Below are 26118 nucleotides of genomic sequence, written 5' to 3'. Positions count from 1 at the left end.
TTCAACAACAATTCCTCCGGTAACCTTTGTGCATTTCTATGGCATGTTTGTGAATCAATTAAAGACGGCACATCTGCTAAAATCCCGGGGCTAAACATGTATCGTTCGCATTAAAGTTGACTCGTTATTAGAAATTGGGATCTTTTTAGGAATGCCTGGGAACTACTGAGATGCTTGTCTGGAATTAGTAAACTAAAGATGTCGGTATTAAAAGATCTTGCAGTAAAATACAATGGGCAAAAAGGAACCCACCTGGGTCGAGTACCAGCGCAGCACCGGCCATGATCCAGTCGTCCGTGGGGGCGGGGCAAGGCAGCTCCAGGGTGAAGGCCGCTACCTGCCTCGACCGGTTCATGAAGACCGGGCAGCTGTATTTCAAGGATGCTGGCTCGGTCTCCTCTGCCGGCTGTCTCTGGTTGGTGGATCCGCTGCTGGCCGGTCGACTTGGACTGGCGCTGGGCCCGGGACTGGAGCCACCAAGGCGAACCGGACGGATGTAGATACTGGGCATCTTGACAAGACTGGACCTGTTTCATAGCGCGGAGGCACATAAGAAAAAATTTCAAACAAGTTTTAAGTTTTGGGTAATGAGGGTTAATTCTTATGGGTTTAACCCATCTGCTTACTAGCGGATGAGCGTCTTCATACAGGTGTGCACGTTTGCTGATTAATTATGCAAAAGAACCTTGACCTCCTCAATTTGACTGATCAGCAGCCAGGTACTATGTAATTCTATCAAAATAAGAGGATTGGGACTGTAACAATTTCGTAAGTACAATATTTATGCGCATCAATCTTTGCATTTAGAACACAAAGCATGATAGAGGAAACAACAGAATTACTGTTATGACCGTGCATTGAGTGCTTTTGTTGAAAAATACAATTTTCTTTCTCAATTCATTAGTACGGGGAAATTTTTCAGCAGAGTTACAAAGCATAAACTCTGAAAGACCGAGTGAAATCAAACAGACATCAATGTATCAAAACGAACACAGAACATCTTACCCAGCGGGGGCCAGGCAGCTGTTATCAAGGTCCCAGGAGGCTCCCTCTAAGTAGACGCCTCGCAGGTACATGCCGCCCTCGTGGGCGATCTCAAAGGTGTCTGCCTCCAGGGAGGAGGAGACGTCACAGGCGATCCCGATCTGTGGCATCGCAGAAGCAGGCAAAACATTTTAATTAATAATGAGTGAGGAGAACAAGACTGACGGCACAAAGTCGGAGGAGGGAATTGTAACATGTACACAAGCCTGGTTTTCATTTGGGGTGTGGGTTCCAGCAGATGGTAAAAAACACTGCAGAAATGCAAGTGCAGAACTGCACACCAGATGTCAAGGAGTTTAATACTTTGGTATTCCTAGGTGTAAGTCCTGCCAAAGCCATCACATGAATTGGGTTCCAGACTTTTTTTGGATGACACAGTTTTTTCCAGAATATTTGGGAGGTTTTCCTCCAACTGCCCCCTTCATCTTCTGTCACAGCTTCTTCAGGTTTCCGAGGTAGAATATGTTTGCAATTGTGAGAAATGTTGGGTTTCAGTATCTAAAAATATTCAAACAGTTTAACGAAAATAAGCGTCTTCAATGTGAGAAGTACATATGCTTGACAATAGAGATCTTTTTGCTAGGCCTACCTCTGAGATGAGGCATCCCTCCAGCGCCGACTTCTCCTGTCTGAGAGCCGTGATGACAGCCGTGGGGTTGGCCAGCCCTCCCATCCAGACCGACATGAGGCTCCCCTTGGGCGGGCTGGGCCTGTCTGGGTCCTGGGAAGAGCTGGGCACCTTGCCTTCCTTGATCCAGGTCCGCAGCTGGCTGAAACGCTTCAGTATATCTGGGAAAAAATGGTTTTTCAGTCAGATCAGAACCCTGTGGCCTAATGTAAGATACAGGTAGCTTAAATAAACAATACAGATTCTGATTTTTAACCACTGGGTGCTGACAACCTAAACGACATGTATAAAGTACAAGCAGTTGCTGGAAAGACTTTTATCATCCTACCCGCGGAATTTAAAATGGTCTTTGACAATTTAACACAACACACATAAACAACTTGCAACATTCCCTTAGAAAATCCTTAGAACAAGCCAATTCCATTTAACAAAATAAAAATATTGCAATACTCATTAAAAATTACAGATAATAAAATAATATTCCCCAAAAGACGCAGAATAACAAGAAGAAACACAGACAAGGCTTGAACGTAGTAATTACATGTAAAAGGGCAACCTGCTTGTGCATTTGGAAGTAGTTTGGCAGTTTTGCCTAATTTGTCACCAGCTGATTTTAACAACTCAGATATGGGACCAATTTGCAACGATTCATCTACATGTACTGAGAAGGAAACGTGTTCACCTGCATCGCTTGTCACATTCATGTACAGGACTGCAGTGACAGCTGCCGGTGCAGGTTTAGTCTATAGAGGCTTTGCGTGGTAGCCATCTTACAGGACAGTTCTTTTGTTCAAAAGGGCAGCACAAAAGATGTTTCCCTGTGAAACAAAAGAACTGCCCTGCAAGATGGCTGCCATGCAAAGCCCCTATATATATATAGTTCTTGTCAATGGTCTTGAAATTTAAAAAAAAGACAATCTGCTGGTTGAGCTTTCTAATCAGCTGCTCTGTGAATCAACAATTACCTCTTCGGTTTGATGATTTTATCCCCTTTCTTTGTGAAAGCGTACATTTCACCTACTATCTGAGAAACATGCTATAAGACCTCAAGGTCTGGTGCAACGAAACTCCAGATCATTTGGGTGAGTCCACCATGATTGCATTACGATCTCTGTCCTCGAAAGGTCATTTCATCCTAACTTACTTCTCCTGACCTGAGGGGTACAAAGTCACAGGTAAGTGCAGACGTGCTAACTAGCCACTACTCCTAATATGACTGCAATGGAAAGCTTCATATTCCTATTACCTGAGGCTGCCTCAGAAGATTATGTCTGAGGCTAGGTCTACGTCTTGACTGGTTGCTTATCATTAATGCACAGGCAGATGATGACAACAGACGCAGCCATAACAGACCTCATTCACAAGGAAGCCATTTTAATCATGTTCCCTAAATCTATCTTACTCGGTGTAATCTGTCAAACTGAATGGTGCCAGACTATTTGGGTTCCTTGCCTCATTTTTTATTTGTTTTTGTCGCTTAAAACCTTCAGATAAAAACCACTTATTTCAAAATACCGGCATTTGCCTTCGTTAATGAAATGAATCTGTAATGAATTATTTTTCATTGCTTTCATTTCTATTCTCAGATTCCCAAAGTAAAACAGTTAACCTCACTAACAATTCAATATGGCCGACTTAATGTGATTAACCCCTTCGCGCCAGCAATTCTTTTGACCGTGACTGCTGGGCTGTGGTATGCCCTGAATGGAGGGCTTTGTCCATCGAGCAGGCCCCGTTGAACCAGCAGCTGCATGGTGAATAGACTGTATGTGTGGTATGCACTAATCCTTACACAAAGCCGAGGCTCTTGCCGTCTCCCGGAGCGAAGGGGTTAAGTCCAATTCTGGAAGCCTGTTTCAAACACGTCCTGTATGCCTCAACTGAAAATGGTTCTAAAGAATCCTTTCTAGAGGGATACTGGTGACCTACCTGTGACCCAGGAGTGTAGCGTGTGGCCCAGGGGCTGCCTGTTGGGGTGCACCCAGGTGACAGGCACCAGCTCCTTCTGCAGCGCTCGGGCGCACTTGGCCAGGGTGGGCGGCATACCCCTCTCTCCGCCCAGCAGGTGGGCCTGCAGGTCATGCAGCATCTGCCGGACGTGGCATAGGAGGGAGTTGAACCAGTGGCACTCCTGGGAGAAGAAACAATGCCAAACCAAGTCATTGCCAGCAGTCATACTTCATCGCCGATTTGGGCATAATTTCGTCCGTCTTGGCCCCTTCTTAGGGTCTGTGGACCCAAGGCAGCCCCCCTTTTCTGCTACACAGTGTTGCAGTTGACACAGAGATCAGACCAGACACAAGACCAGACTCACTCATTGGACACATATGTGAGACAGGACACAAGACCATACAATGCACTACAGGTATGCATTAGTTCAGACTGGAACCCGTAAAGTCACCGAGCAAATGCATGTGAAAAAGTACGCAACTTTACAGATGTACAAAAAAATTCCATGTACCCGTAGTCTTCATGAGCTACACATGCATGTTAGTCACATTCATGCAGAAGTTCAGTACATTGGCACTGAAATTAATTTGGGAGAGGGAAATCCTGTCCACTCTTTTTCTCTTCCCAGGGCATCCATTTTCATGTCACAAAATGTGAAAAGAATGTCCCACTGTGGGAAAACATTTTCATACGTTTTGACACAGGTGAAAAAACGTGTTCATGCCTTTTCATCTAAGTGGGAAAATATTTTTTACCCCATGTGAAATGTGAAATGCAAATGTGAATTCCTTTCATTAAAAACTCCCATTCCCATTCACGGTGTTAACTTCCAACTGCACTGTGCTGTACTCTGGTCTTGTACTTAAGCTTGTGGAAACATACTTATCTATAACATTACCCCTGGGACTAACCTGCAGCAAGACGTAACCGATGGATTGCGGCATCTCGGCGCTGGCCACGCTCAGCAGGCTCATGAGGGAAGGGGCGTGGTAGGGGAAGGTGTAGCGCTCCTTCTCGTTCACCACCTGCAACGGTAGCTCGCCCAGATCAAGCAGCGGGGGCAGCCGCTCCCAGACGCCGTCCAGGGCCGTCTGGGCCTTGGTCAGGTCCAGGGGGCCGTTCGCCGGCTCCAGGGTGGCCGTGCCAGTGTGCTGCAGCTCGTAGAGTGTGTCTAGGTGGTGTAGGAACTCGTCCCCACTGGAACAACCGAGGAAAGAATCGAGAACTTTACCAGACTCGCTGGTGAACTGGAGTCGCAGAGATGTCTGCCCTCGTAAGCAGTAGATTTTGGGTTCGATTCCAACTTCAGTGGTTTTGATGACATCAGGATAATCAAGTTGAGTCTCGTCAATTATACAAACACAGGGGTAGCAGGCCAAAATGTTTATCTCTGAACTTTGCATTAGGACAAGTGCCAGTCTCATTCCATACATGCACAGTCAGGACTGAGACCTCATGTTCAATTTAACCAACATTTTTTATAAAAAATGACTGCCTTTATTGCATCTTCTGCAGAATGTAGCACAGTGTCTCATGTATAGAGGTTCTTCCATGAGGTTGGGGCACAATTTGTGATGGTGTCCTTGTTACATGGGTAACTTTTATCTTTTGAGCATTTCTCTCCTTAAAACTTAAGTTTCAAAAACTGGGAGAGTTGGAAGTCTTCAGTTTATTTTGTAATCCTACCTTTGTGCATTCCCCGTTCAATGTCTTCCCTCCTGAAAGGTTCAGTATTTGGCAGAGAACTTGGCACTCCAAAAGTACCTGACTAAAACACCGGGACGGTACGGCACGCAAACAAACCACCATGCTAATGTGCCTTGGGTTTCATTCCAAGAGGACTCACTTGATTTTGTTGACAACTTTTTGGATTCCCTCGTCAAGGCTCAGGGCTTGCACCGTGGCAACCCCCTCCGTCCACTTCTCCTCAAACCAGCGGGCGTAGTCCACGGGATCCACGTTGGCTGGGGGCGTTGGCAGGGGTACGCCCCCTAGGGTCAGGCTCCCCGACTGGCTGGTGGTGGTCAGTAGGACGTGGTGGGTGAGGGCTGAGAGGTAGAGACGGTCCCAGGCGCTGGTGAGGGTGTTGCCGTACACCACCTGGTTAGCAGAAGTGGGCAAAGTTGACAAAGCTATGATTGAGGATGAATAATGATGGAAACTCTGTCACAAGGCTCAAAAAAAAGTCAATCACAGATCAGTTAGAGGTCAATTACATTAAAGTCAATCACAAGTTGGTTACGGGTCAATCATAAGTCAATCACAAGTTGGTTACGGGTCAGTCATAAGTCAATCACAAGTTGGTTACGGGTCAGTCATAAGTCAATCGCACAAGTCAGTTACAGGTCAATCATAGGCCAATCAAAAACCAGTTCCAGGTAAAATCAGTAACAGAAGTTAACCTGATCAGACCTCTACTATTTTATACAGTACCCATGGGTTCTTTAGCAAATGGGCTCGCCTGTGTTCAGGAGTGAGTGCCCTCTACTGGTGAATTTTTGTGCGCAATATACGTATCCGTGAAGAGTACCAGCGAGGGCAACTCAGAGCGGGAATACAACATACAAAAATAGTCCAGGTGGGGGACTGCTAGCTAAACGAAGCTTGTGATTCCAGGTATAAAACCTGGAATCACTTTTTAAATTCAAGCATAAATGACATAAATATGAAACAAGACAAAAAGCAATTCGCTATTCAACACAAAGTACCCACTTCGGTCAAGACAGTACACAGTTCCTCCACCCCGATCTCCTTGCTTCCTTGACCTTCTACCGTTGACCCTAGGATGACCTCCACGGCGTGGTTGGGCTGGACGGTGGAGAACGCGTACCAGCGTGACAGGCCCCGGGTGCCAAACATCTGCCGGGCCGACAGTACGCCGTGGACGACGCAGGAGCCGAAGGCAGCTCCTCGAATGTACGTGGACATCTCCTGGATTTTCTTCCAGTTTTGCTGGGTGACAGCATTCAGAGCTGACACAATTGCTGTTCAAATACAAGTCTGGAGTTTATTTTACGTATTCCAGGATCTTTCAGAAGTATTGATTACCAATTTTTTTTTGGGGGGGGGATAAACCACTTGCTGACTTGCTCCTATGAAACTGTCCTAGGTGCAGTACTATGTCTGGCCAAAAATACAAACGTTTTAAAATGACAAGACGCCACACCCGCAGTTCATTTAAAGTTTGACCTCACAAAGCATGACCCTTGACGGTCACTTGCTTCACAGATTTATGCAACATTTCTTTTCACTTTGTCATCCCTTTCTTGAAGCTCAGAAGACAATGCCACAGAGCGATACTAGAAAAAATAGAACCGACTGGCTGCGTGGGCCATGGCTGCTTGGGGGCTCCAGCCGTTCCACTCATACTCGACCCCTGTGGACTGAGTCAGCCTCTGTGTGTGTGTGTATACAAACTCAGAGGACTCATTCAGGCATGGGGACGAGTATAAACACCACCGGGCTCTGCATACGGAACTCACCGCACCATACTCTGTGTCATGACTCAGGGAATGAGTTCTCATAAATGGTACCCCTCAGTAGGTACTCACAAACATAAAAAGAGCACCCATTCAAGTGAGTAACTGCACTTGAGAGTAAACGAGGCATCATTTCAACATTCCTATCGGTGGACTATAGGACAGGGCCATCTGACAGATAACAGTGACTTGTAGTGAGTGAATAATGGAGGGGGGTGTTGCTTCACTGAAACCACACAGTCTTGGGGGTAGTGCAATTTAAAGACAGTTATCGGTTAGAATTGGCCACTCGGGAACACTACCTGATAGCCAACCGATAATAAATGTATCAGTCGGACCATTCTGTCCGACACCTACCTGATAAGAATTTTGAAACCGTGCCTAGGTGTGATTGGTGATCAGCAAGTTTATACTAAGAAATCAGCAGAGACAAATGCTGGCTTGATTAGTAATTTGCCAAATTCCAAGTGATAGGAACTTGTCCTTGAGCTTACCCATCTTCAAGAGGTCGTCCAGCGAGGAGTCGTTGCTGGGAACCTCGGCCCCGGCCGAAGCATCCTCTGCATTCAGCAGCTGCTCCGTCAGGTTGTCCCAACAGACAACGCGCAGCGACTGCAGCAGGGCGTCCGAGAGCTTGGAGCTGGGCTCGCTGGTCAGCCAGACGCAGAAGCGCGACTCTGACTCCCGGCTGATAGGGTTGAGCCCGAGAGGTCCTTGACATTTGAAATGAAAAAAAAAAAGAAAAAAAAAAGATGAGAACATGCAGTGAAGTACCTTCCTATCCTGGGGACAGGGATTTGGATCCTGGCAAAAGGTTACATGTTCTGACCTTGGGTATTAAAGTCACTTTGCTACCATAAATATCTCGTTTTCACTTTGTCATCATTTTTTTTTAAGCTCAGAAGACAAAGTCACAGAGCGATACTAAAGTATGGGTGCCTATGAGGGTAGATATGTCTTAAAATTCCTTTGTGCCTGATACGGCACCTCCCCCCCACCCCGAGCTGAAATAGTATCAGGGATTTTCAGATGCTGAGAGACCAACAAGCACGGATAATGAAAAAGGCAAAGTTGCCTTTGCATGGAAGTAAATGCCTGACTGTCTCAAACACGAGGTCTATGAACTACATAACCTCCATTATCATGGAGACATAAGCTTGTCTCCATAACTTGCTCCCAATTTTCAAAACGAAAGAAGCTGTCCCCTGAAAGCAGGGCTAGTCACGATACACACACAAACATATGAAATAACCACACAGACTCAACACCAGCCGCACATATTGACTACTGGGCTCATATGTGATACAAACCTCCCGTGTTGCCCACTCGTATCAGCTGGTGTCGCAGACCAGCCAGCAGGTTATCGGAGGCCAGATGGAGGTCTTCGATGACCAGCCATCCGTCGTGGTCGGCTGCCGTGTCTATGGCAATGTTGACCCCAGATTCAGCTCCGTCGCCAAGCGTGATACAGTTAAAAGGAATGTTTTTACTCTGCAAAAATATAGCAAAGTTTACTGCTGAAAAACAAGGGCATTAACGATAACAACCAATGGAGGTTGTCACTGAATACCAACGTGGATCTTGCCAGTTTAACAAAAAGCCACGAACGGCAAAAAAAGCACACACATGATTTAATGTTTTGAATTATTTCCTGAATCTCATTTGAGGGCCGTTAGCCACAATACACTTGATGATAAAACCTGAAGGGAGCACCTGTCCTATCATTCTACAGACAGGTTCAACAGAGGTTTCTGGGATTTAGCTGTAAAATGGGAGTTCACCAATGAAACAACCACCACAAAAGGATTGCATTGAGTCACTACTGCACCTGATATCAGCTAATTAACTCTGACAAAAAATACTTTATTGGCTCTCAGTCCCCCAAAAAACTCAAACAAAATCTGACTTGAAAAGGAAACTGATGGGAGCTCAAAGACCTGCATTTCACTGACTGAAGACCTCCTCCCAAAGAAACTATGCCTTCCTTTTCGTGCTTTAGTTTTGGGTCACATCCATACTCTTTCAAGATATCCTAAGTTGGGGTTTTGGAAGTCCAAAACAGCCTTCAAGAGGCATAGTTTGAGATCTGTACCTGAGCAATGGTCTTCAGCACCTCCACTGGCTTGGCCTTCATCTTCATCCCGCTTCCCAGCTGGCTGTTGCCGAAGGCCGGCGTGGGGGGCAACAGGACCAGCACGCCCAGCAGCCGCTGGGCACTGCCCAGCAAGCTGCCCACCGAGCTGGCCAGGGGCTTGACCGAGGTCAAGTGGCGGCGGACGTAGTGGGCCACAGCCGCTGGGAAGCGGTCGGGCCGCAGCAGGCGCAGCAGGATGAGCTGGTGGAACTCGGTTAGGCTGCCAAGGTCAGGGGTGGAGTGGGCCGAGGTCTGGCCCTCTGCATCCACCAGCCGAGATTGGTCTGGGAGGAGGGAAAGATAGACACTGTTTACAGACATGCTATGGTGGCAGAAGTGGGATATTTGGATTAGTATACACAGAGTACATGGATCCTGTTTATGTTGGTGGGGAAGGCATCGTGTAGAGTCACAGCAGCTATCAAACTGGATTTGTCTATGAGAAAGAATTGACATCAGCTAGATTTTAACAGAGGCAGAGGTAGGACGGACATTTGGTACACAAAAGCAGATTCTGTTTTAAGTGGGCACCTACCAGCCTGGAATGGTCGGTTAAAAATAATGTACACCAAGTAAATCTGATGGAATCAGAAGTGGTGCACTCACTAACACAAAATAAGTCGATGCCACAGCTCCACTGGAAATGCCACTCATTCAGGATTAACCCCTTCGCTACGGAGGACTGCTACTACCGCACCGTTGTATGAGGATTAGTGCATACCACACATACAGTCTATTCACCACGCAGCTGCTGGTTCAATGGGGCCTGCTAATGGACAAAGACCTCCATTCAGGGCATACCACAGCCCAGCAGTCGCAGTCAAAATAATCACGCCGTGAAGGGGTTAAGAACCTCGTACATTTTTTAATTATTCACATATTCGTGCATCTGCATCAGGTTATTAAGGGAAGGATCAGGTGCTTTGGTATTCGGACAAAAAAATGTAAAAAAATGTAACCCAACCTGGAAACAAATACCGTAAGAGCCACTTTGAGTTGAAGACCTTTAAGGAATCTTGCACAGAGTAAATCAACAGGAACGCAACAGTTTTCACCCATGTAATGTCTCTTTTTAGCCAAACACCGAACCCAGTCATACAAACAGAGAACTCAATTAGCTCTTTCTGATGCAAGCTCAAGCAAAATTCCTGAAGAACAACAAAATGGCCTGGAGACACATCTGGCAGGGTCTGGTCACAAAGATACTACTGACCTTCTCCGGCAGTCGCCGGCCTATATGGCAATGGTTCCTCCTCAGGGTTGGTGGTCTTGTACCACGCCTCCCAGTCGGCAGGCTGCTGGGCAAACTGGACGCACAGTCCGTCCAGGGGACCGGGCAGGACCGACACGGCCATCAGGTCTTCCCACTGGTCGGGGGTCAGAAAGTTCGGCGGCGGAGAGTCACACTCAAAGTCGGCCAGAGACAGCTCCATGTTTCCAAGGCCCGGATTGCCTGCATTTGGAAAGTAAACAAAATATCTTGCCAAAGGTCCAAATCCAAATTTGCAGGGAGTGAGATTTAGGGATAAAGAGAAATCCAGGAAACAACAAGAGCATGGTTTGAAACAATGACAATAGACCCATGTACAGATGACATTATAACAGTATTACAAAGAGCAGTGTATTGGTGAGATAGAATGAGAAACGGTGGTGTGCACACTACCATCACAAGCATTATGAGTACAGTTGAACCTCGTTAATACGATAGAGGTCCTTCAGACTTTGGAAATTACCTTGTTATAACAGGAACCCTTTTATTATTAAAATTAAAACAATGAAAAGCAAAGGATTGGGACCTAATAATATTCTTGCTGTAAGCAGAGCCCTGTATTGACAGAGCTCTTCTTAACAAGCTCAACTCTACCGTTACCTACATTTCCAAAAGGCGCAACAACCGTTTTCAATCTTCCAGGGAATTCTCTTCCGCAACTGGAATGTGGTAAGAATGCCCTGTCCACTTTCGTGTGACCGAATGTATTAACTCATGCGAGTGCCACTCCACCGACTGGTGGCATATACAGTACAACAGTCCTCATCCTATCTTATCATTTGCTACACTAAACGCATCAGTCATCAGTACATCCATGTCGGGCTGTGAAATTCCGCGTCCTTTCAGGCCTTTTGATGGCAAACAAGGCTTGCACTGCATACATGTAGCTACGATCATTTGAATCCTGCATTCGGTTTGCAAAATTCTGCAAAAATCGTATCCCTGGGATTCTGCACTTTCAAAAGTTATGCGGTCTAGTGGGATGTGATAGCAAGCCAGGTTACTGTGTAATCAGTGGGAGTAATTCATGGTACAGGGCGCCAAGATCATTGAATACAGCAATACACACAGCGACAAAATTACGTTTCATTATACAGAAACCAACGGTGCACCACTTCTTGCAAACTTAATAACCAGAATTATTTTAGATATAATTGTTGTAAAGCCATCCGACAAACCTTGGAGGAGCAGAGCCAGTTCCTCTTCGGAGAAGAGCTCGGTGGTTTCGTACTGGATGTTGAGGCAGAGCATGGAGGCAAACAGCAGGCGATGCTCCTCGTACAGCGACCTGATGAGAGAGAGAAACCCAGGACACGATGGAACCGTAAATCAAGTCATCCCTACTGCATCGAAGCGGTGACTCGACCTCAGGGAATGAGTCCCAAGTAGCCAGAAACACTTTTGATTGAAAGGCCTTTGGAAACAATCTCGCACTCTATCCCTTTGATATTCAGTTTAATAACAAATGATTGCCAATTTTCTCTTAAACTCAATCAATGATAATGACAAGATTTCCTGCCTTTGTACACTTGTGAAATAAGACATGAATCCAATTTTAATGGCTACATTCTTGGGTGCTTCTGGAGGTAACAGAAATTTTCCATCAAAGAAAAACAGGCACGTTCTTTTTCACTGTGTCGCATTCCGATTAAGACCGGTCTACAACATAACCATGGACACTCACTGCCTGACGTTCTGGAAGACAGTCTGGGTCAGACAGTCCACCAGCTGCTTGACCTGATTGGCTGACAGGTTGGAATATTCCACTCCTGGCGTGGGGAGGTCCGGGAGGTCGGGCACGGCCATCTGGGCCATGATGCGCTGCTGGAGGCTGTCCTCCTGGGACGGCATGTCCCGGTTGGTGGCAGCGGCAGGATCCTCACCTAAGAGATTTCAAATTAACAATTGGGTTGGGATAAGTTCACGGAAAAAGTGGCAGAGAGTTAGGACTATGTATAAGGGGCCATATCAAAGTAGATAATGACACATGCATTCAACCAGAACTCAGAACAGTTTTAAAAATGATTACCATAAACTCTTGAGGGAAACTCGGGCACTGACTAACACCTAAGGGAGTGTCTCAGTAGTTGGAAGGCTATAGGACGTTCTAAAAAACAGGCTTCCAAAGAAATCTTGAAGCTAAATTCCACAACTTTTCCAGGACTTTCCAGCACTATGATAAATTCAATGACTTTGAACACCACTTGCAGGAAAACGTTGTTTGGTATCATGAAATGGCAGACTGCCACAGCCGTTGTTACGGACTGACAAGGATAACCTGTACATTTATCCTCATTCTGTTACCACATCAAAAGTGGCACTTGGCCCATCAAAAATAACCCTTGAATGATCTCAAATTAATTTTACCATGCTTTATTTCCCCCTCTGTTGACAGGACTGCATGACACCCAATTTCCCCCATTTCTCGTGACTTTCCAGGTAAACTGTTCTACCCAGGACCTTCCGTGACTGCGGCAACCCTGCAACAGGACCGCTGTTTTTTTTCTAATCGGCAGCAACCGTCAGCGCCGCGATTCGCTACGCTCACCCGTGGAGCCAGGTGCTTCGCTTCCCTCCTGGGTGATTCCGCTGTCTTGGGCATCTGAGTCGGCCTGCTGGGGTGCCACCTCGGTGAAGCGGGTACTAGCGCTGGCCCCCGTGGGCCGCACGGGGGAGACGTGGCTTCCGGCTTCCGTGGTATTGTCAATGTCCTTGGATGGCACAAATTGTACACATAAAGCATTAGACTTTGAGCTTTCATTTGAAGACGGTATGTAGAGGCCAAAATCACTTAACTGGAAGCTAGAATTAAAATCCCCAAGAATTCACAAATGGCTACTGTGCCAAACTTCCTACGAAGCTCAGTGGCATATCCAGCTGTGGGGGGGGGTGGAAAAACTCGCCCCCCTGATGGATTTAAAAAGATGTTTAAAAAAAATATAGGTGAGTAGAAAAGAAACTTATCGGTACATTTATTTATCAAATAAATAGGCTACATAATAGAAAGTAGGTTTGCGGTAGCACCATGGACGTATCTCTTTTGTGAGTATTTGCGGTTCTGAAAAGAACCGGTGGTACTCGACGTTTCGAACAGTATGCCCTGCTCGTCATCAGGAGAATAGGCTACATGTTTTCTCCCCCATTATCAAGTTGAATGAGCCCAAAAGTGCATTTGCTTTTAAATCCCCCCTCCCCCGACATCAAAAGCTGGATATGCCGCTGATGAAGCTATCGCACGGGACATGAGGCTGGTTGAAGTAAAACACACTGAGGGACTGCTTAGGTTGACACGTAACGAATATCGGGCTGAACAAAGGAACTGACTCAGTGGCATGATATGAACTGGGTGCCTCCTGGACTTCACAACAGAACTCTACCAACATGGCCATCCAGCCTCAGCTTGGTGGCATGACCAATCGTTGTCTATTCCAATGCTGTCCCCGGAGGCAGACTGCGGTGAAATTTCAAAAAATGCAACCGACGCCTTTGGGTCTGCGTTTGGTGTGTTATAGACCCGTTTGGGGCGTAAACACTCATGCACCAGCTAACGGAAACAAAACTCAGTCCTCCTCTCCCGAATGTAAACAAAGACGACACTGGATGAGACGAAAACTTTGTGCACAGTATTCTAGGGGAACAAATACAGACCCCCCCTCCCCCAAAAAGGGGGGAAGGGTAAAAAGGAAATGAACTATTGGACTCACTTCTCCCTGGTCGTCATCCTCTTCTTCTGCCTGGTCCTCCCCGACGGCCTGGTCAAACATCCAGAGGAAGAACGGCAAGGAGAACTGGTACTCCCGCTGGAGGCCGACCAGGCTGGACACAACGCTGAACAGCATGGCGCCGCGCTTGGCTACGGGCAACAGCTCCTCGCGGATGTTCTCTAGTGTATCCAGGATGCGCTCTGCTTCCAACAGCTTGGCGTACACCTGATAGAGGCCCCAGAAATGCAAGAAGATTTTGCAATTATTGACTACTGTGACGCGGGAGGTGTGAGGTTTTACCGACGAAAGGACTCGTAGCACCCAGGGCGAATTTGTTGTACAAGTCTTGGTCAGCCTCACTGATATCCGAGCAACAAATCACGATATCTTGCTGGCCATGCCGAGCTGCGCAAACAAGTGAAGCTCTGGTTCCCGGTCCCTTCACTGCAATGTGTGTGGGGATCCAGTTTTCAACCACTTCCTCATTGGAACACTAAACGAAGTAAAAGCTTCAAAATCTTTCAGTGTAAACACAGAGATCAATGACTTCATCTCTGACGTTGGTCTACCTTTATATTTTTTTCACATGGAGATCGGTGCCTCGGCTACAAGACACTCGACAGAATGCCCTCACCTGTTCTTTGTTGTCGACTATGGCAGAGACGTACTCCGTGTGGGCGGTGATGTCCCCTGACCCCACCTCTCCCTCCAGCGTCTGCAACAACTGCTCCTCAAGCACCTGACGCAGTCAGTCGTGGTGATGACAAGTCAGGCCATTCCCATGACAAAAAAGCCCACCATTGAATGTTATTAATATAGTACCAACCTCAAGAGGTCCGTCGGGCAGTGTTGTATTCGAGTCCATCAGAAGTCCCTGTAAGTCCATCGCAAGTCATTTGCTCTTAGCCAATTCATAAGCTATTCAAATAAGCTGTGACAAAAGCATTCTTTTGTCACTGTTCGTTAACTTATGTGAAGGGACTTGCGAAAGGACTTATGATGGACTGGAATACAACACTGCCATCGGGCTGTGCCGATTACCTTGTTTTATAACAGGAACCTTAACTGCATTATCGGAAATGAAAACACTGAAGAATTGTTTTCAATTTAAAAAAGTCAATAATGGTATTGGGACCCCAAACTTTCCTTGTTACCTTGAGCCAAGAAACAACAAAATGGAATATTTGTCTAAAATTGAGAGTCCAAATTCTTTCATCCATAAAAAAAAACTCATTCCCCCCCCCGTGAAAAGTGGTAGCACCATTTCTGAAATGGTACTTTCAATTCCTTAAAAAATTGAACCAAAAATAGCAACTTGCCCCACGTTGCACACGCCGGTGTTGTAGTTGAGACCACTTGAGACCTTCACAAGACCAGCACAAGACTTCTAGTCTGAATTCAAGTCACAAGCGACTCAAATGAACTGCGACAAAAGCATTCCTTTGTCATTGTTCGCCCTACTTGTGACTGGTCTTGCGTCTGGTCTCACGATGGTCTTGACTACAACACTGGCACACGCAGCTAGGGTCAATCGGTACACAGCACCGTGAGGTGTCTGTATAAACTCTTGAGGGCTGCCTACCTGCAGCGTGGCCCGGTGCTGCTGAATGGCCCTCAGCACCCGGCGTCGCTCAGCCTGCAGCTGGGGCGCCACCCGGCCAAACGCCCGCCCCAGCAGCTCCTCCCGCAGCCCCTCGGGGGAGGGGCTGTAGTTGACCAGGGTGGTGGCCGAAGCCACGGCCGGCGAGAGGGTGGGGCGGGGCAGGGAAGTGGTCATGGAGACGCGGAAGTCCTGGTGGGCCAGCAGCCGCCGCCCGCAGTACTTGATGAGGCGGGCGTCTGATTGGTTTGGAGAACAGGGAGAAGGAAAATTTGGAGTTGTAGAAGGAAGACAATCCCTCCCCCCTAAAAAACTAGCTTACATAGTTCGCAAGAGTATAATTTTTTAAAATTCTTATTTTAATTACTTAATCTTTTTTATTATTTGATTGTTCAATCCATTGTAATTCAGTTTTTTTAACTGCGAAAATGGATTTTTTAATAAACCAATATGAAATGAAAATGAAATGAAATTTAAGCTTAATGAAGCTTTTTATTTCGATCTCCGATATGCCCCATGGACACAAGCAATCAAAACTGACTTGCATGGTAACAAGAAAGGACAAATTTAATATTGCTATTATTTTTGGACCGGACAAAAACCAGAAAATAAAAAGGCCTAGACATTTTGGATGCAACGAATTAGTTGCTAGGGCCGCTTTTGTATATTTGTGCTCAGCAAATTTCTGTACAAATCAGAATTTGGCACTGGCCTCCTGGTGGACAGTTTAATCTCCACACTACTCGGATGTTCATTGTACCTTCGGCTGTGCTATGCTCGTTGCCGTGGTTGGCGTGGTGGATGAGCGGCATGACCATACTGTCCAGTCGCTCGTCACAGTTGACCAGCAGCAAGGGCAGGCCAGACAGGATGGCCTTCTCCACCTGGACCACGATGGACGGGTCAAACCTGGAAGGGACAGGTAAAATGAAGGAAGAGGTCAGAATGCGCAGAGGTTCGTCTTCAGGCAATCCTCGCAGAGGCCGACAGATGTCATCTAGGTTGGAGGCTTTTTTTCCGGAACAGGACAGTAGGTTCATTGCGTCTTGCAGAAAAGTTGAGTGGAATCAAGCGCACAAGCTATTTCTCTTAAACGCTGTGAGCACAAGTGTTGTCGTTGAGTCCATCACGAGTCCCCCCCCCAACTCCCTGCCAGTTCATATCAAGCAATCAAATCACAAGTCAAGTCACATTCTCTTCACGTGAAATGTAAGTAAGGGCCTATCGGAACTCACTGGAGCCAAGCCTTAAGCTTTTAGAGACTACCATGACACCAGAGTTTTAACTGATACTTTGCGTCAATTCTTTTTGTTTTCTTAATTCTTTTTTCTGAATTGATGTTTACTGTATGCACTGATATTCTGACCGTAGATCGTACAGCGCCGAAGGCGCAAGATGGATGACTCTGCCCAAATGGTGTAATTACCATGGGCGCCATTTGAGCAAGCGATACGCCTGCGCAGTTTACGGTAATGCTTAGGCGCAGACTCACCAGGTGTACATGCCTGCTACGGCGTCTGCGCCTTTGCCTTACTGTGCATTGCGCAGGTGTATCGCTTGCTCAAAGCGCCCATGCAATTACAACTTTTTACGTGCATTCTCTGTGAGGTTCGCCATCTTGCGCTGCTTTGCGGCGCTATACGATCTTTGGTTCTGACCTTAATGGACCAGAGCAGACTGAAAACTCCTTTGTCACTGTTTGTGAGTACGAAGTATGACGTGTTGCCATGGTGAGACTCTAGACACTGACTAGTCCACTGAGATGCCCATTTGCAAAAGCATGGGAAAACAATGACTCCTGTGTACAGCCATCACCTTGGCAACGGGCAAAACATGAATACCAACTTCGGCACTCCAGAGTCTTGTGAAAGGACTCAGGACAGGACTTATGACAGTTTCAACAGCAACCCTGTCTGAACATGACGTTATCATGACAAAGTGGACAACTAAATTGACGGGAAAATCTTTGCTTAAAACCAACTTCCGAATCGCCATCGCCATCCTGAAAATTGTAATCAGTTGTCGAATACAAGAAAAGCATGACCAAGCAGATTTGTGTTTCTGCAGCTGGCAAAGACACTGAGCACAATGCGCTTCGATAAAAATGACGCTTGCGATGGGCGAACCCTTCCCTGTAAAACTTCACATCTGACTAGTTTATAACCAGTGACACGATCTGCCCTGCCATGGCTAAGCAGGAGGTTGTGGGTTAGATCCTACCCGAGTAAATGGGTAAACTGTCCAACGTTTCTACTTGCGGCCAGTGTTTAATAGCTAGAAGGGTGTCTAGCTTTGTTTGGAGCAACCCCATGGGCCATTTTTCAGATATTTGTGAAATTTCTCCGCTTGTGGCCTCAGGAAGGTCATCAGGCACACACCGCCATCTCGATATGACTATTGGCAAAGAAAGTCTTTCCCTTTACTGCATTTTACATCACCCACCTGCAACATTCCGCCACAGGTTGAACAAGAAAATTTTACTGAGCTTGAACCAAAATATCTACCATTCAAATTTGTTCAGTGACAGCCTGACGATTCGATTCCAGTGGAATATCTCACAAAAGCAAACCGACTCATTTTTGAAAAGAGTATTCCAGGTCACACTAGTCAAAGCAAGCAGTTTTTGCAGACTTCATTTCTGACACACGCACGCTTATCAACACTTGTTCAGCGAGCACACCGTACACCATCGCTAATCCCTTCTACATACCCTAGTTTATCCTCCATGCGACTGATGTGCGAAGCATGCATGTAAACAGGTGAATGGAAAATACAAAAAAAGGGGATAAGCTGCAAGAAAGCTTGAATAGATCCTTGACATTCTGTGCAAATTCATTCTTTCCTTGAAAATCCACAATTTGCTACTTTCCTGCCCCTGAGAGCAAAAGGTGACAGTAAAAGAGAGGACGTTAGCACAGGAGGCTAACGGCTACTACTCTTGTTCATTTAATTTCTGTTTTTGGGGCATTTTTTCTTTTTTTAAATTGTCAAACAGCATTCTGAATTATCAGTGTAAATCTAAAAGTTGCTGAAACATGTCCGTGAAATGATGCTCGCGTGTGTGCATGTTTGAGCGAGCCCCAAAAAGTAGCAATCAAAATGGAACTGTAGAGAAGTGGAGAATTTGCACCGAATGTGCTCCAGGCGTGATTCACTCTTGCAAGGAACGCTTCGCTAGGCCACAGCAAACAGCGCAGTGTTAATAAAGCAGTGCTTTCCACACAGATTAACAGTATTCAATTAATGTTCTTGTCAAGATGCCAACATGACAAAAGGGCAGATATAAAAGAAAAAAAATGAGAGAGCCAACCACGCCAAATTAAACACATGAAAATAAAGACAAACAAAAGGACAAATTCTCAAAATACATGTATTCACATTGAATGGTGGAACCTTCAGATTCTCAAAATATTCCCATTGAATGGTTGGGTAGGCATTTACTGCGTTAAGGGGACAAGTTCTTTTGTTAGGGAAATTTGAACCGAGTTGTGGGGACATTTCTGAGTCCCCACAACGTTTTTGGTCCCCACGAACAAGGTGAAATGTCGAGTGTACGTCCCCACAAATACGGTGCGGGAGCATATGAACATTCAGCTTGCAAAACAATTCTGACTCGTTCTAGAATATTTAATTCTTTTGCAGGAAATTTTTAGGAACACCCTCAGATGTATTTATGTTATACAAGTACATCTATCTCCACACACAGGACTACGGTCTGACAGTAGGTTCAGTTGTTCATGCAATATGGGAGGACAAGAGCTGGTCGCCCAGGTGTAAAGTCCACACACTTGTCTGTTAGAGGAAATGGTGTTATACGCATTAACTTGACCATGCGCATTATGTGCTAAACTGGGGTTAACTTGCTGTAATGCATGTACGGTACATGGGACTTCAGGAAAAAGGTTAATTGGTTAGTCAACTCAAGGTCAACTCCAACATTTCTTGTCACGACATATGACTGCATTCGAGCATGATGCCAAAACAAAAAATAAAAATCCAAGGGAAAAAAAAGAAATAAAACATACGAAAATGAATTTCAAAAAATGCAAGCGAGTCCACACAACACCGCACACACGCCACTCCACCTTACAATTCAAAGGTCTCTTTGGAATATACAGTGATTTGCTGATGACGCCTGCACCAGAAACAAAAGGTCCACCGTATGCAGGTTAATAACACACAAATTATGCAAATGTATGCAAATTAATACAGTAACAAGCACGATAAATTCATATGTAAGTTTGAATTCCTGTCACAGAATTTTGTACTGCCCCCTCCACCAGGAACCTGAAGTTAATCTGGTAAATGTATTACTTTAAAAGCACGCTGCCCCTTCACCTGAAAGCCATTTCACGACTACATTCCACCCTCAATGATAATATTGATATGAAGGTAAGAAATCCGAAGGCAATTTTTAAAATGTATTGTAATCATGAGGAAAAAAGACAGATAGTTAGAAAGCTGCAAACTTCTCATTTTGCCATTGCACCACAATTAATCAAAGGAAAAGCAAGAGAAGTAAAAGTTGCACATTTAAATGTTGGCAAAGGAAAATGATGAAATCACGGTAATCCAATTCCAATATTTCTTCTTGAGAACAGATGACATTAATACAAAGCAAACGCTGAAATTTCTGTATATATCGAGAGACTTGGAGAACATTTCGACAGAACAGTTTCCTACATTGTCAACATGGCCTATGTTTAGACAGCACATATCTGGCAGGTTTACAAGGCAAAACTGACATAATGAACACGGAGTAAGTCAGATAAGCGGCACAGGCTCTTTGCCCCATTTGCAAAAAAAAAAGATGCACAGAATTTCCCAGGCAAACTTTAATAAAATATAGATAAATATTCCAATTAATCGAAAACAAAAAACCAAAATGAAAACCACGGCAAACAACGTACCATCTGTTGTGGTGGTAAAGCATGCGATCCAATTTTAGGGAAACGTGTTAGAGTAGGGAAAAGACATAAAAACCAACAAATGAGATGTCGTTAGTTAGTACATGGTTTTGCATTAAAAAGAGACAAAATAACAAGAATGCAATATCTGTGGATTTATTCAATTGTTGACAAAAGGTGACGAGAATGAAAATCCCGTATTAAATTATGACGAATGAAAAATTTGAGGGAATACTCAATACCGTAGGATATGGCACTGCTGAATTTAAGGTAACAGAATCCCTAAATGAAAGAGCCTAAAATACACAATAACAAGGTTTAGTTTCTTGGCCATGAAGGTGGACAGGGCAGGCTGGGGACATCAATGGGGGGTTATACCTGCCCAACTCGTCCCCAAAAACTCTTTATTTGGGGAGAGGAATTGTGCAGAAAAATGGAAATTGCACTGTGCTAGTTCATTGCATATGGGTCGTTCCGTGAGGTTGGGGCACAATTTGTGATGGTGTCCTTGTTACATGGGTAACTTTTAACCGTCTTCCATGACCTGTAGGGTAGGTCATTTACTCTGTACAAATAACACACACCTCTGTTTCCAACCTTGCAAGATGTATAACAATGTCAATTTGGAATCCACATGCAGGGAAGTAGCTGTTCATTTGTGCGGAACCCATGTAACAATTGAAACCGTCACAAATTGTGCCCCAACCTCTAGGAATAACCCAAATATCAACACAAATGCTTCAAAGCCTCAAACACGAAATTGCATTTCAATGGGGAGAGACGGTGTGAGACATGTCGGCTTGTGACGTTTCAAAAGGCTCTAAAACACCCATCCAATCTGTCTGAAACAAATCTGTGGATGGAAAATTCAATCAATGACTTCTGATTAAAAAAAAAAAGGAAAGAAAAAACTCATTGGATACTACCTGAGCTGTGTACAGAGACAGTAGTGCCAACTGTGGACCAAAATGGCTGTTCGTGTTACCTGCACGATAACTGAATGATTCACTGATGCACAATCCACCATTTTGGTTCCAACAATTGAGACACTCATGTCGCAACTCTCTCTATAAACAGCTCTGGTTACTATGACTGACAAGTTCCTTATTGGCATTCTGGCAATTGGGAGCTGCAGCTTGGGATGTCTCTGGCTTCTGGAGACACCCTTCTATCAATCATATTCCGGCGGATTATTTTCTTCCAACTTTTCCCTCCAGGGTTTAATGGCAAGGAATGATTTCATGAGGAGACTGATGTGGAATGGGCATTCCATCAATCACCCCATCAATCCACGAACAGCATTTCATCTGCCAACAACTGAAATGGGCATTCCATCAATCACCCTGTCACTCCACAAACAGCATATTTCGTCTACCAACAATTGAAACCATTCTATCCACTGCAGAATATGAAAAGTCATTAGTCATATTCAATGCTTCATCAAATCGCTAAATACATCCTGAAAAAGAGACAGGATAAACCTCTCCATTACAGAAATTCCTTGTGGCAATGGGTGGATGGAATGTTGATGGATCCATTAATAGGTGGAATGAAGTGCTTTATTTTTGTGATCATGCTGAGGACGATTCTTTCATGACAAGGTGATTGATGATCCACCAATAAGATTACAGGGATTTATTTAGGCATTCTATAAAACTAAAAGAACCTGCCAACAGGAAAGTGTGGTACTGCTGTTAGATACGGTAGAACAGATAGTGACTGTTTTTATCTTTGTTTTTTGTTCGCTATTTTACCTTGTGTGCATGTCGATGTTGGTCAGTTTGCTCCGATGAATCATGCGGCGCAGCCAGCGCACGCCAGCCATATGGGGGTCAATCAGGAACGGGGGTCGTTGCCATGACGATTTCTGAATGGCCAGGTTCTCCATCTGCTGTAGGCACAGGCCTGGAAATGATGTGAAACCCAACAGAAAGTGAATTGAGTCAAACCAGAACAGGTCACACCCACTGAAGGGCAACAGATACAAACGTTTTTGCCAAATGTCACAACAAATTGTGGCATTTTGCATCTGGAGGATGCAAATTTGTTGTTTGTTAGAACGTTTGCTTTTAATGCAGGGTGTTTGAAAAATGAAACCCCAAAACACAGGGAACATAGTGGCGATGTACAGTAAACGTACATTTAAGGCCCTTCTCCAGATTGTATTAAATAAGCTTGCCAGTGATATGGTGGACGCATTTTTCTGGTCAGGCATCACTGAGAGCAACTGTCATGCATCACTGATTTCAGTCTTTGTGGGGCAGCTTGTGAAACCAACTGATAGCTTGCCCCAGGCATCATGATCAGATTGGGAGAGGAATAAAGTTTACCGCGATGTTATTCTCTGTTTCCTTCAATATTAAAAACGTCCAGCGGAGTGAAAAAATGTTTGTCTGGAAAATCCAAGATTGCTTGACTGACTTTTTGGGACACCCTGTACATCTACCACAGCGTACCTCAGGGCCATAAGTGGCCACATACAAAGAAAGCTGCGAACTGCTAGCAAAAAGCTGAAATTTAGAAAACAGGTTTCCCAAACTTTTAAACAGAGCAGGTGTACAAAAGAGCTCAAATTCAGCGTAAAAAGCTAAATTGTCACACCCATAATATTAAAAGATATTTAAGTTGAACGACCTTGAAGAAACATAGGCTTCACAACGACCATGACCACTTTAGACAAAATCATCCAGGTGAGATTTCTATCACCGTAAGTTCAGGTCAGAGTTCATGGAGCCAATCTGTGACGCCCCCACCTCACCTCTGGTCATCCATTCTTGCAAGGTCCGCTCGCCCACCAGCAGCTTGACCAGGGCCTGGACGTAGCGGCCAAAGTCGCTGCTGCTGATCTGGGGGAAGTTGTCCACCGTGTAGTTGTACTGGCTCTCCGTGGCTGTGTGCAGGTCCGGGGAATAGGCACCAGTGTCGTCGGCTGGCGGTTCATTCCTGGGCATGTCTTGAACGAGGCCTTCTGAGGGGGTGAAAGTCAGAAATCACAATGGTACTGACAATTGGAATGGAGGTACATGTATTCTTCACACTCTCAAACTAAATGGGTTCACAAATGGTTTTTTGGGGTGATACAAATTTTCTGCCAATTTTTCCTTCTCTTAAATGTGGGAAAACAATTTGACATCATTTTTTGTACACTGAATTTTGAAAAGTAACATGCTGTAAACATTAGAAACTTTCCGTGCATTTATGGACAACAGAGGGCGCCGTTTCTGTGATACAGAAAACATGCACACAGTAATGAACCACAAAGGGAAAAGAAAAGTCAAGACTGCAAATATCGGACACTCAAGAAATGTTTTGAGCTGAAACAGCCCAAACAAGGTTTCTGCCCTGAATGATGTCACCATTCTGCTCATGAATATGGAAATAATCATCAACAAAACCAGCGAGCACGGAAATACTCCGTAAAATGGTAGAACACAAATTATAAACAAGGTCAGGCGGGACACAAATGGGCATTGTAAAGGTGGCATAAACCATTTAGATTTCAGGGAACCTTTAAGAGTGGTCTTTACCTCTGTCTTCGTTGACAGCCTCTTGATTATCCATCTCGGTTCCGGTCTCTGCCTCCTCCATGATGGTCTCGTTGGCTCCGCCCACTGCTTGTTTCTCGTCTGCTTCCTTCTCTTCTTCCCCTCCCCTGTCGTCCTCTCCGCCCACCTCCTGCGCCTCCTGCTGGGCTGTTTCTTGTTCCTCTTCTTGCTGCTGTTGTTGTGGTGGCTGGTCTCCCACGGCATCCCTCGGGGTGTTGCCGACCTCCTCCTCGTTGCTGTGGGCCGAGCTGGTCACTGTGTTGGAGCGGGTACGGTTGGTGTGGATGGCCCATTCCACTATCCAACCTGGGGGGGGGTTGGTAAAGGTTGACATGTTTTGTCTTTCGTTTTCTGGTAATCAGCAAGACTTTAGTCAAGGTTTCTGATCAAAATCGTTGAATGAAACAAACAACATGTATATTGGGAAACTGACTAGGTGCTTACAAATAATTATAAAGATGAACAAAGACATTGACTGGAGTGGGATTTGAACCAGCGACCTGAAATCAAGTAGATGCAGGACTCACACCCTGGAGTTCATTTCTTACGTATCATCTTTGAAGTAGAAGGATACAAACAGAATAAACTGGTCGATGTGATGCAGATATAAGGGGGTAAACATTTAGCAGGGGGGCATAAAATTTCAGTAGGGTGACTGGCCCTCTTCAAGCCCCTCTCAACACAGGCCAAGAGAGGGCTTTCACTAAATCAGCCCTGGACAGATGACCAACTCCTACCTTTCATGGGGTCAACGGCGTCAATCAGCAGGGGCACGCCCCTCTCCTGCAGGCACATGGGCCACTGGATGGTCAGCATGACCCGACGGAACTTGGGGTCGTAGGCGCCCAGGTAGGAGGCGAAGGCGGCGGCCATGGCGACGGCGCCGGGGATGGCAAACAGCCGCTGGGGCAAGGAGCGACAGATCTGTACGCAGTGCTTGTGTTCCATTCCCAGGATCTACAAAAAAAGACAGACGAGGGATTAACCACTTGCTGCCGGGTGGATTTTCCGTGCGGCGGTGCTGTGTGGCTCATTGCTGTGGTGGTGGAGAGCTTTTGTCCCCGGTGGTAATCCGCTCGCTCTAAATGCCTCAAACCGTGGTATACTGTTTCAAAACAAGGCTAGATTATCTCCACTATTGAGTGTGAAAAAATGTCAGTAATGCCCAGCAGCTCAGTCTTTTGTGCTGAGCACGGTCTTTTGTTATAAGGCCCAACTCTTTTGTCCCAGTTCCGGGCTCCCCGGCTCTGCATATAAAGCCTATGTACTCGAAAACGGGTCGCCCGGCAGGAAGGGGTTAAAAAAGAAGGATTAGACATGGAGGCAGGGAGAATGACCTGAAACATTATAAATATAAGCCTTGAGCTTGACCAAGAGAGGGCATTATTTCCTTAGCAATGGGGGCTCCTTTGGTACCAACTGATCATCGTTGATGCACGAATGACTAGGAAATGCAAGCATTTCAGTCGCATTGCTACCAACAGAATGAATACTCCCAACCAACGCAGCTCTTTGTAACCAATGACGGGGTGCTTCTGTCCCGAGGTGAAAAAACCAGAACTCCCAACGTGCAAACCCGAGTGACCCAATGAAATATCAGATAAAAACCAACCTGACCCTATCTGAAACTGAACCGACCTCAAGTGAAAAAAAACAACAAATTTCTGGCCCGGTCAAATCATCCAATAATTTGTCCACTTTTGCAGCCGGAACATCCACGTCGCATTAATTCTCTTGGGAACTCATGACGAGAACTAAAACAGTTACAACGATTAAGAGTTCTTGTTGGACTGTAGAAACTGATACAGGGGAAATTACACACGTTGGTCGTACTGTGCACTTGGAATCAACATTCAC

At 45.5% G+C, this 26118-nt stretch overlaps 1 protein-coding gene across 8 annotated transcripts in view; it reads right to left on the bottom strand.

Moving 5' to 3' along the window:
• The window catches only part of LOC110983882 (uncharacterized), a 107808-nt gene that overhangs the window by 4594 nt on the left and 77096 nt on the right, over positions 1-26118 (bottom strand). For 5 of the 8 annotated variants that reach the window (XM_087142120.1, XM_087142126.1, XM_087142122.1 and 2 more), the window contains 24 exons: positions 24999-25218; positions 24244-24567; positions 23475-23684; positions 22471-22621; positions 19900-19944; positions 18520-18540; positions 16570-16718; positions 15792-16048; positions 14844-14948; positions 14210-14434; positions 13054-13216; positions 12190-12388; positions 11684-11793; positions 10449-10688; positions 9194-9519; positions 8412-8592; positions 7596-7814; positions 6335-6606; positions 5469-5722; positions 4534-4819; positions 3602-3803; positions 1634-1833; positions 1006-1145; positions 253-527 (listed from right to left, as the gene is read on the bottom strand). In XM_087142120.1, the coding sequence (XP_086998246.1) occupies positions 253-527; positions 1006-1145; positions 1634-1833; positions 3602-3803; positions 4534-4819; positions 5469-5722; positions 6335-6606; positions 7596-7814; positions 8412-8592; positions 9194-9519; positions 10449-10688; positions 11684-11793; positions 12190-12388; positions 13054-13216; positions 14210-14434; positions 14844-14948; positions 15792-16048; positions 16570-16718; positions 18520-18540; positions 19900-19944; positions 22471-22621; positions 23475-23684; positions 24244-24567; positions 24999-25218 (4774 nt within the window). The remainder of the gene's footprint in view (positions 1-252; positions 528-1005; positions 1146-1633; positions 1834-3601; positions 3804-4533; positions 4820-5468; positions 5723-6334; positions 6607-7595; positions 7815-8411; positions 8593-9193; positions 9520-10448; positions 10689-11683; positions 11794-12189; positions 12389-13053; positions 13217-14209; positions 14435-14843; positions 14949-15791; positions 16049-16569; positions 16719-18519; positions 18541-19899; positions 19945-22470; positions 22622-23474; positions 23685-24243; positions 24568-24998; positions 25219-26118) is intronic. The other 3 variants (XM_087142123.1, XM_087142124.1, XM_087142127.1) reach the window with 3 other exon arrangements.

Source organism: Acanthaster planci, linkage group LG10, assembly GCF_054643075.1.
Source record: "Acanthaster planci isolate LZ-2023a linkage group LG10, COTS_SCS, whole genome shotgun sequence".
Classification (NCBI taxonomy): Eukaryota; Metazoa; Echinodermata; class Asteroidea; order Valvatida; family Acanthasteridae; genus Acanthaster; species Acanthaster planci.
Note: the sequence above shows the minus strand (reverse complement) of the source record. Positions and strands in the feature narration are given on the sequence as shown.